This window comes from Diaporthe batatas, assembly GCF_019321695.1.
Source record: "Diaporthe batatas strain CRI 302-4 chromosome Unknown Contig00029, whole genome shotgun sequence".
Taxonomy (NCBI): Eukaryota; Fungi; Ascomycota; class Sordariomycetes; order Diaporthales; family Diaporthaceae; genus Diaporthe; species Diaporthe batatas.
The window spans coordinates 161,296-172,603 of NW_025408576.1; the positions used below are offsets into that span (position 1 = coordinate 161,296).

An 11,308-nucleotide genomic window follows, 5' to 3' on the forward strand; every position below is an offset into this window, starting at 1 on the left:
AGTTATATACTTAAAATAGAGATTATACTAATTTATTTAATAAAAATAGATTTAAATAGCTATATAATAAATATATTAATAAAGAAAAGTTAGCTTATTAAATTTTATATTATAGAATTCTTCTTTTATAAAGACTATTTTAAAAGACTATTTTAATCTTACTATATAACTACTTTACTAACTTTAACTCTTATATTATAATAAATTAACCTTTAAACTATTTATATTAATAATTCTAGTGTAGCACTATTAAGAGTAATACCTTCTAACTTTATTTATATAGTATAAAGTTTAGTTATATATCTATATACTATATTTTCTTTCTACTATTATGAATACTATATTTCTTTAAATATTAGATTTTAAGTGTTTACTACTATATAAAGGCGTTATATATATTTTATATATATAGAGATTAAAAACGAAACCACCTAGCCTGGGTAGTATACTGACGGTCACTTGGAGTAAGTTTAATAAGACAATCCCGTATGTTCGATACAGAGCAGAGGTAGACATCTTTCAAGTCGATCAAGTCCAAAGTTTATCATCACTTCAACAACAGCCATAACAACAACAAGGAGCGGCCCCTCCTTTTCCATTAGAGAGAAACCAGTAATCAGCGAGCTACGCGAAGGCCGAAACAGACCCAGAAAGGTAGAGCTAAATACGAACAAGAAGCAGCGAGCACGAAGTTGCGGGACTGGGATTGGTGGAACGTTGGAGGGTTGTTTTGTTTCTAATCCCCATGAATTTTATACATATCAAACGTGTGTGGCGCATTTAAATGGTATCAAATATTTGATGTGGAAGAGCCTGTGGGGTAACAAAGTTGTATTGGATTTCTGTGGGGTTGGGTGCTACGAGAGCTATCTGCAAAAGGCGTGTGATGCCTGAAGAAGGTCGCCCAGGGATCCGTAGCTAACCTCGTGGAAGTTGCTGGTAACCATTCAAGCAATCACGATTCTGAAGGCGGCGTGAGCTCAGAATTGTGGGCTTATGAAGATTGTGTATCAACAGCCGGAGGTTCAACTTCTGGTCCTTGAATTCAGAACACCTCCACCTCGATATTAACCGTGACCGGAGGCGCAGTGTGTGTTCGGGTCTTGAACAAGTTGACAAGGTCTATTTTCAGTTGTTCAAGTTCATCTAGACGGTCTCTCAAGTCGCCGCATCCGCAAACTCTTAAAAAAGGTTGCGATAGCCGTAGAAAGGTTGTCAAGGAGACTCGTCCAGTTCCGATAGCAGAGCCGAGATATCGTGGGAGTCTGCAGGTACAAAGGTCGAGATTGGCGACAATGGTTACTCTTCTGAGTCTGCGATGCGCCCGAAGGATTTGACGATCGAATGGTCCCAATGTTTGGTGAGCAGCCGACTTGATGAGAACCAGCCTCTGGATTTTATGAAACCAGTGAGACATCCCTGGTGATTGGGACGCGGAGGTCATGGGAAGGAGACCGCCCACACCCTGAAGGTATTGGAGGAAATCCGGACTTCCTCTGCTGGGGGCGAAGCAAAACGAGTCGTTCTTGAAGTTGGCCCAGATGTAAGTAGGGTTGGTCATAGCATCAGGCACTTGGATATCTACGAATGATGCTGCGGCGAGGACTTGGTCCCGGGAAAGCCAGTTCTGGTCCAAACTGCCACTTCCCGGAAGCTGAATCTTGGTTTGAGGGGCGACCGCTGGGTCGGGGACTTGTGTCTGATCGGGGTCGCCCGCGTTTGCGAGGGTCGACACGCGCATATTCGTGTACTGATCAGCTCCGGCGTACAGACGGCCTGGCCAGATTCTCATGGTGCGGAAGTAATGCCGATGGTGCGGCTGGGTGTCCTCGTAAAACTCCCAGATTTGGAGTTGCAGCTCGCGGGGAAGATCGCTGAAGCGATGGAAATGCTGTAGTGTCGACATGCCGAGGTTGAACAAAGATAGACCAAAAGGGGTGTGAAAATCGGAGACTCTGCTGGCGAACTGTCAATCACTGGCTGGCGACACAGGTTATTTATTGGGAATTGCATTGTAGGAGGGGGCTATAAGGCACCAGAGTTAGCTTCCTCGTTGCTCAGGCTACATTGTGATGCTTGTGACAAAGCCAAAAAACCCGAATCTTTGAATCTTTTTGAGCCTAGCAGTGAGTCTCCGAACTGGTATACATGGGCAATCATGCCTTGCACAAAGGTCACCACAGCAGATTCAGTAAGGTAGCAACAGCTTGCTCGTGTATTACCCGTAACTTCCAAGGCCCTGTCTTAGAGACTTTTCCTTGAATGAATAACCCCAAATCAGGTACCGCTGCCTGATTATTTTAAAATTTCTCGAGATGTATTCAAGATTGCAGACAGATAAGTCCAGATGTCTCTAGTTTTTATCTGCTGTGAAATGGTCCTGGGATCCTGAACATACTCAAAAAACTTCTCTGCCACAATGGCTTTTGAAAATACAATATCGAATTCATTGACTACCTTTCCACTTTACTCCTCAATTCCATATTTACTAGCCCCATTCCAACAAAATTATATGAGCCTGTACTGAAAGGCTGGGAGGCACCTTTATTAAGCACCAATCCCGGCTTTGTTGGCCATCGCCCTGGAATGAACTCAGTTGGCCGTATACAATTCTTTTCATTATGATTGATGGAATATTGAGCTATGTGGAACGATAGTGTTGCCTAGAATGTGCGTCAATCAATGGCCATGCCTTCAGATGAGCTGATACACTGCGAACCAAAGAAGATCGAGGGACAAAGCCGCACTGGCATGGACTCTTGAATCAACGTATCAAGAATAGGTCCGGGACATCCGCATGAGTAGTCTGCCCAGTTATCCCGATGTTTCTAAAGGACGACGTGAGTATATTTGGGGACAATGTCTAGGTGCATGCAAGTGCTTTGAGGGAGGTCGCTTGATATTGATCTCATCAATCTCTGCAGTCTGGGTGAGCAAACGCGCATGATCCCTCTGAAAGATTTAACTACTGCTGTTTATGGTCCCATAAGCCTCGAATAATCAATTATGCTTCATATCGATGCCTGCCTTCCTATACGTCCCACGTATCAGCCGTACTGAAGGGTGTTTTGCATGTCTTGTCACCGCAATGCAACGTGAACAGAACCCTGGGAAGTCTTACTTCCAGCCACATGAGTCAAAAAAAGCCCCGCTCTCTCGAAGGCATAGTACATTTTCGATGAGGCCAAAATGTTGCGGGTCCATAGAGCTGATATGAGCGATGGAAAACAGTTCTGTCTGGAGAAAGACACTGTCGCCTCACCAGCAGGATGGTAAAAATACCTGCACCTTGCCAGTGGGCCAACACCGTCAAAGTGGCCTTCAGCGTCGATATAGGCCTCGAGACTGCCTAGAGCGGCAACGAAGCTCTCGCTGTTAGTGGACCTATTTAAGTTGTCATGGTAAGAATAGTGTTGATCCGATCGATGAAAATTCAGTACTCTTAGGCCCATAGCCTGTCGACCAGAGTTGTAAAATGAGTCATCCCTGCGCTGTGGTGTGCAAATACTTCGAGAAAGTTCTAGAAAATCTCAGCATTGTGTTTTGATGAACACGGTTTCAGCACTCTAAACTTAGCTTGCTACTCCCCACCCAAACATTTCTGTCCATCCACCTCAGTACTGCCATTTGACAGGATGGAGGGGGGACGCAATATTATGTGAGACGATGGAAGTGTGGTTACACAAACATAGCCTCCAATATCCGAGCCCCAGGGCTCATTTAACGGTTTAACTTGTGCACTTCAGCGTCTACCACCGCCTGAAGGCACCATGTATGTCCTCAGACGTATGCGGAATAGAAGCGACACCAGTTGACTTGTGCACTCCTTCAGAACACACCAGTTTGCCTGTGGATTTTGTGTTCGCTATTCTGAAGTCGGCTGTGCCGTAAGTGCAAAGCAATAATATCTAGGTATCTTTTGAGTGCGCATCGATCGCTTGCTGAATCCAACGACTGCCTTGCTATCATTGCCACAATTCTCAGCTCGAATGTTCAGCTCCAATGCTACCAAAACAAGGAGGGTGCGTGACTAGGTGCCTATACAGTTTAGTGCGAGTGGGGAGGTAGTGCATTAAATCTGTCAATCCTCCCGATTCGTTCTCATTTATCAACCAGCTGGCCCCCAAGCAGCATGCGGCAGCTCTAGACCAGTTGACCTGCACCAGTACGCCTTGCCTGGCTCGCCCCCCAAAAAAAAAAAAACGGGATTTCAATCTTGCAACGTGACACTTATCTATCAATCATTCTTGCTGTAGAGCCTTGGACGGGGCACACTTTCTAGGTGAGGCGAAATTCTAACCGATCATTTCCATGGCTTATCTCTTGATCCTGCACTTTTTCATCTTCATTATTGGCCATGATATACCGAGGCTGTGCTGAAGGATCATCCAGGTGGGCATCTAGCCCGAAGCACAGTGTTGGGGGCTGCACTTGAGCAGCCATGGCCGTTCAAGTCGAAAGAGCTAGCAGATCGATACATGTAGATTTAATATGATCTTATAAGTATGTCTCACTTTTTGAAACCTGACATCCGTTATAATTTGCACCTATGTCTCATAACAACGTTTTCTCGGACCCAATCATTAACTTGGTGAAGCCGCAGCGCATGACAGCGCCACAGAACTATGGCGAATGTAGGCTACAGTGATTTTGAGTTCACGCCGGCAAAGACTGCCGGCTCTTTGCCGACATATTCCTCTTCAACAACATCTTCCTCTTCGACAACCTCTTCCTCTTCGACAACCTCCTCCTCTTCAACAACATCTTCTTCAACATCTTCTTCAACAACCCCTTCCTCTTCGACATCGGTAGGGATCAGTACATCATCAACCTCGTGTACTTCCCTACCAAGCTTCACACCTTCCTATAATGCGACTCAAAGCACCGCCTCCCATTTCACATCTTCCTATATTGCATTTGCGACTCAAAGCGCCACTCCCCAGTTCACATTTATCGAACTTCATGACGCTGAGAAGATCTTTCCACTCAGGGAGGAGCACTTCCTTAGGACAGACTTTGAGAGCATCTGCGCGACAAATGATTGTTAAGCGGACTGCTTCAACATGACAAGAGTGTTTACTGCAAGCGAGGGTGCCCTGGGTAACAGCACCGATGGCTACGAACAAGACATTCCGGTCACTCTCTTCGGTATCTGCAGTAACCTCGCGAACGCAACCGAATCTGCGACACGGAACAGCGATGAAAGAACCGCATCCTTCTTCCCGAGAACTGTCGCTCAATTATCCAATGACGGCGACCTCCTCGCAGCGAATCTCACGACCTGTCTCGCCACCACTTGCGAGATGACAAGGCGCCCGTCCGAATGCTTCGACTACTGTGGGCCAGAAAACCTTCTCAAGTCTCCGACCGAATTTGACTTCAGTGCCGGCCTGTTTACGTGTGCCCAAAAACTTTGCAGCAACACCTGTGGGCTACCGTTCGCAAATCAAGATGTTTTTGGAAGTGGGGTACGCACTACACCAGGGTTATATAAAGCGTCTAAAAGATCCTAAGTTTGCTAATATATACCAGGTCCTGATATCATACTATATTCAAGCTGTTCTGCTGCTTTTGTTGGCCGGGGCTGTTCTGGTGTCTGCCGCCTGGCAGCTTTTTCGATATGGTTCATCTCCACCAGTCATGGGCAAACCGACTCAATCTGTGCTCAAGAAATTCTTGGCTACTGAGTGTTACTTTGGAGGTGAGTTCTGATATCGATGCCCATTGTCGTTCTGGTCACCAAATTGACTCTCCTAAAACAGTAACGGCAGCAATCGCTTCTTTCTTCATGTTTCCAGATGAAGTTGACCCCTTGAATGGCTACGCACTAGTGGCGGTCTCACTGATGGGTTGCATCGCGCCAGCTTTCACCCTGCTGCTACTCCATAGCCATGGCATCAAGTCATGGTCCAGCACCGTTCTATGCCTGGCGAGCTGGCTTCTGAATACTGTTGTCTTCTACATGCTATTCGGCAATCTGAGAAACTCATTGAACACCATCGAACGAGTTGATCAAATTCTCCGTGGTTTGTTCCAAACTGAGTATTGTGGTAACTCGTCTGCCATGGTGCTCTGTCAAGAATGGACGGGCTCAAACCCCATGCAATATCTTTCACACTTTTACAACGAAAACTCGGTCATTACCATTCACAATGTTCCAGTCTTTTGGGCATATGTTACTATCGTACTTCTCATACTTGTGACCATGCAGGTTCTTGGACAACGCCGCCGGCCTAGTCCTATGAGCTTTACACCTACCAAGGAGGCTAGACCGACGCAGAAGCGAACCGTCATCGGAAGGATCACCCACCTCTCACCTCGATTTGGGAAGTTTTTACTTCTTTTGACAGCAACCATCCTATTTTGTCTCGCACTTGGCTGTGTATATGTTATGGTTTCAACCTACGCCAAAATGGACGTCATCGACATGCACGAGTGGAGTTTTGGTCAAGTCGTCGCGGTCCTTATCTGGGCGCCAACCCTATTAGAGGCAGTGGAGTCATATTATGGTAACTGCAATTTTTGCGCCAAAATGAGATAACATGCTAACTTGTGTGCAGGGAAAAAGCACACTTCGGGGACACGGACGAGCCTGAATCAGCCCATGCCAATCCCACCGCCGCAAATTTCCGAGTCCCGCCGGCTTCTGGCGCACCCTTGAGCACTTCCCTGGGCCCCGGGGGTTGTCGATATCAGCGCTCACCTCCGAAGTAATCATGTTGTCGATAAAAGCTCGTCTAATGTGTAACCTCGGATTCATCTAAGTCTGGAGGCTCCGGTAGAGGCTGTTTTTTTGGGGCGGGTGGCTTCACTTTATTACTCTCGGATGTCCGGTAGGGTGCCGGCACATATGTAAGTATCGTAACACTCAATGCGGTAGTTCCGAATGAACCATGGTTTGCAGAAGAGTTCTTAAACGCCATACATGGGAAGACTAGCCGTAATTCATTTGAACGCAAATTGCTTATTGTCCTTGTACGGAATATACTGTCGTCGTAGCTTGGTAGGGGTGTGCACATAGCAACAATAGTCTATTCCTTGGTCTAAACAACGGCCTACCAGTGAATCATGTTTGTTCTTATTGCAAAAGACACCTCAGCGGTCGCTATCGATCGCAAAGAGCTTCAAGTTACGTTTGTGTAGACGGGGAGCTAGCAGGGAAACCTAGCCACGGCGTAAGCTTACTGCTGTCCCATGTCATGTGCCCCCGGAACCCACAGCTGTGTGCAACAGTACGGGACCACGATATCAGGATGTGACTGATAGGCAGGATTTCTGGATCTAGGCAGGTCGATGCGGGGTCGGACAACAATCTTCCAACGGCGTTGTGGTGTTCATATACCCCGGTGCAACTCCTCATTTTAGGGTGTCAGGCATGTGCGCCGTTGGAGAAAGACATAGGTTCCATATCACGATGCGTCGATCTGCTGTGGCCGCCCATTATGCAGCTTTTGTTGCAGCGTTGCAAAGTCCTGATGTCTCGGGCAGCTGTCAGGACCCGCTGGTTCGCAAGGAGTGGTATGTTGAGTGGAATTTTCAATGCATCCAACGGACTAGCATTATCGTGCTGATAATATTTCCTCAAGGAGAGATTTGGACGGAACTCAGCAAAGGTCCTACATCGATGCAGTGCTGTGCCTCCAAAACGTACCGGCAAAGTCTGGACTGGAGCCAGCAAGGAACCGCTTCGATGACTTCCAGGCAATCCACAGCAACCAGACTCCAACAATACACTGGGTGGTGTGTCGTCTCCGAATTTGGAGGAACCAAGGGCCGTTAAGCTAAGCAAAGACAGGGTCACTTTATGCTCTGGCATCGATATTTCCTTGCAACCTATGAGAAGTCTCTAAGAGAGGAGTGTGGGTATGAAGGCGGTCAACCGTGAGTATTCAAGTATACACTGGCGCTAGGATTATTAGGCGGATTCAACTGAGACCTACAGGTACTGGGACTGGTCACTCGATGCCTCATCGACGAACAACGACAGCACTGCCATCTACGAGACCGCCATTTTCGATCCCGACTCCGGATTTGGAGGAAATGGACCTTATGTGGAAGCCACTGCTGAAGAAAATCCCCTGAATCTCAGCGGCCACACTGGTGGCGGCTGTGTCGCCAACGGTCCCTTCGTCTACCCGGATTTCAAGATCAATGTTCCTTCGACCGGATGCCTCAAGCGCGACTTCACACCATGGATCATGAACTACTTCGGTCAGCGAAGCCTGGTCGATCATGTATTGAGTCAGCCTGACTACACCAGTTTTGCATTCGCTATTGAGAATCTTCGGAGCTTTGACCAGCCAAACATCCATGGAAGCGGCCACTTTGGCGTCGGGGGTGTCTTGGGTACCCTCGGAAACGTTTATAACTCACCAGGAGGTAAGATTTGACCGTTGTTGAGTACTGAACCCAGATTCCAAGTACGACTTTTTTAATTCCACTTTGCCAGATCCTCTTTTCTACTTGCATCACGGCAACCTGGACCGAGTTTTATGGGAATGGCAGTCCAAGGACTGGCCCGTTAGACTAAACCAGGTTGGGGGACCCATCACCCCGTTGGACTATGGAGGCAAGAATGTGACTCTGGATTTTGAAGTGAACATGGGTGCTCTTGCTGAGAATGCTACTCTACACAACCTCCTCAACCCAATGGGAAAGAAGTTGTGTTACACGTACGAGTAAATAACTCAAAGCAGGAATTTTCACCAGCCCAACTTGTTGAAAAGAGGTATCATGTCGAAGGCACAGAATTGCTCCTAGCTTCTGTGTCATTCCGGCTGTGGTGTACTTAATTTCCAGGGCAGAGTCATGCTTTCATGTGCTCCGCGTAGTTAGTAGTGGTTTGGTACAGGAATCAGGTCATAGGGTGGAACAGCCGCAACCGTGTTTACTACAACAATGAGCACATTATCATTGAACCACTGTAGCTTACCTGTCATCTGCTTGGTTACATTCTCGCAGCAGATTCCTTCAGGGGACGGTATGCCATCAATGACAAGGCATTATTATACCATTGTATGTCAATACTATTATCGTACCCAAGTTGCCCATAGTCTATGCTTTATTACAAGTAAGTTGACGCAAAAAAGCTCAAATTATTTACAGGTATCCCAACTCTTGACGCCATTCTTCAAATGCCAATCTGTGAGTTTTGCCAGAAGAACTGGGTCAATGCCACGGTTTGACTTAAAGAATATCGTTTCATATGGATGGATGTTGGTACCATAGTATCTCCTGTCGTACAAAATATCTTCAAGCTGCCCATTCTTGCAGTAATTCTCTACGTCGGAACCTGCTGAAAGCTCGTAAGCTGTCATCAGAGCATCGACCTTGTAGCCTTGGGAAGTAATAAGCCTTGTGGACCCAATCTCGGAATGGACTGCGGCTTTCATTGTTTCGTGACAGAAACTGAGCCCGACCGGATCGTTTATTGTGCCCCAGTAATCTTCCTGGGGGACAGTGTAGGCTAGTCCTGGGTCCAAGAGGATTCCCATACCAACGTCATCCGTAGCCCAGAGCATTGATTGGACATGTGGCGATGGCTCGCAGTTGACGGTGGTACCAACTAGTTTGATCGTTTCGGTGATGCGGTTGAGAAAGATATCTGACCAGCAGGATGTCCTATCATATCGTGGCAGAAACGGGCCTTTAATACTAGCGTTCATGGTGATGAATCGCTTATACTGTTTCCAGAGATCGTCTTTCCGTAGGATTTCGCCCATAGCGCCCAAGTCAAAACATTTGTTCTCTCGCTGGATGACCTTCACATTCGGGTGCTCGGGAATGAGAGAGAAGGCGTCAGTCTCGCCGTTAAATATGAAGATGAAATCTGCCCCACCGTGCAGACCTTTCTCCAGGAAAAATTTAAGATTTTCCCGGGCCGTCTCAGACTCCGCGTAAGCATAAAGTATAAGCGACGTGAGACTGGTGTTTGTAGCCTCGGGCAGAGCTGGTTTATTAGCGTCGGGGTCGGCTTGGGTGATTTGGGAGGCGTATCCAAGTCCTGAGGCCTTCAACGCGGTGGACATGTGAGCTTGCAACGCACGTGCGACAGAACGAGGCTCACTTGGGTCGTGCGACTCACCACACCAAGGCTCTCTCGGAACATGAACAGCCAGATGACTGCAGATATGAGCATCCCCAGTAGCACCACCCTCCAATAGGTTGACACCGGCAACATGGTGCCTCTAGAAGGAGCGTCACCGGAATTCCCGCTAGTGGTGAGTGATCGGATGAGATGTTGTGATATCGAGCAATGGTGTTTCGGGAGGAATGGAGATAGGCGAAACGACGGTATCTTGGTGCTTAAGTAGCCACCTTTTTTTGTAGGGTTAAGCATCCTGCGTTTAAGCTTTGCAGCCCCTGAGGTCGGCGAAGTTTGGAACCCCTGGGGTCCGTGGTGGGCCCCGTCAGCGCGCACTGATCCATAGTCTGTGACAGGCAAGACTGAGGGCACCCCCTGGTCTATTCGAAACCCATGTACTGCCAAAATCCGCCGTAAAAACACAAGAAGTCTATAAATAGATACCTACAGTCCCTATCTAAATACAAAATTTTGAAATTGAATCGCTCAAACCACTACTTTTTTCTCTTTTGTTTTTGGAAAAAAGAGATAGAGTTCGCGCTAATTTCTTCGATTGACGCAAATTCTAGTGGCACATGCATTTTCAAACACAACCAGGGGGCTCTAGTCTCGCTTGTCAAACAACATCTTTGCGCCCAGGAACGATTCAGACATGTCTTCAACGGAACCGAATGCTTATCTCATTACTGCGCTGCTGCCTTTGTCATGCGTTAAGGCGTTAAGGCCTCTTGCTGAGTCGCATCTTGGCTGAGGCGCGCAATTTCTCTCCAGATATGGGTCCCCAGAGAAAAAGACACAACTGACTGCTGCCAATCACTCGAACGTAGGCAGTTAATCCCTCATTCGTGAACAATGACTGAATTCATACAGCATTCGACGTCTTATCGATATCCACTTCTGTTCGGAGTCAGTTCACCGTTGATCCGCAACTGCTCATGCTCCCAGCAGAGCAAGACGGCTGGTCTGACCCCGAGCCGGTGCTTTCCGGGATTATCCCAGTCCAAGGGCACCAGTGGCCTGCTCTCAGCCATGGCGACGCTCTTGTTACCTATTCTAGTGACCAAAACACTCACCACACAACCGGTAAGCAAGTCGTCAATATTAGTAGCCTATAGTTACGAATACTAGAAAAAGATATAACTTATTTAGCAAGTTATAATCTACTTATTTAACTAGGCTACAATCACTTAAATACTAGTACTATCTAATAAAACTAATATAAAT

General features: G+C 47.1%; 3 protein-coding genes across 3 annotated transcripts; 1 reads left to right on the forward strand and 2 right to left on the reverse strand.

Moving 5' to 3' along the window:
• Positions 1–415: 415 nt before the first annotated feature.
• On the reverse strand, positions 416–1,792 carry KVR01_013628 (uncharacterized protein; the record flags this gene model as incomplete). Its single annotated transcript, XM_044786757.1, has 2 exons — positions 416–516; positions 1,465–1,792. The coding sequence occupies 2 exons, from the start codon at positions 1,790–1,792 to the stop codon at positions 416–418; spliced, it is 429 nt and encodes a 142-aa protein (XP_044637403.1).
• A 2,765-nt stretch (positions 1,793–4,557) lies between these two features.
• On the forward strand, positions 4,558–7,015 carry KVR01_013600 (uncharacterized protein). The gene is made up of 4 exons (XM_044787072.1): positions 4,558–5,468; positions 5,533–5,701; positions 5,763–6,509; positions 6,561–7,015. Exons 1-4 carry the CDS (start codon positions 5,064–5,066, stop codon positions 6,659–6,661), a joined length of 1,422 nt encoding a protein of 473 aa, XP_044637375.1. The 5' UTR covers positions 4,558–5,063; the 3' UTR covers positions 6,662–7,015.
• Positions 7,016–9,095: 2,080 nt separating this feature from the next.
• Positions 9,096–10,315, reverse strand: KVR01_013642 (uncharacterized protein; the record flags this gene model as incomplete). The annotated part of the gene is made up of 2 exons (XM_044793302.1): positions 10,085–10,315; positions 9,096–10,010 (listed from the first exon to the last, which is right to left on the reverse strand). Exons 1-2 carry the CDS (start codon positions 10,178–10,180, stop codon positions 9,096–9,098), a joined length of 1,011 nt encoding a protein of 336 aa, XP_044637417.1. The 5' UTR covers positions 10,181–10,315.
• Positions 10,316–11,308: the final 993 nt, after the last annotated feature.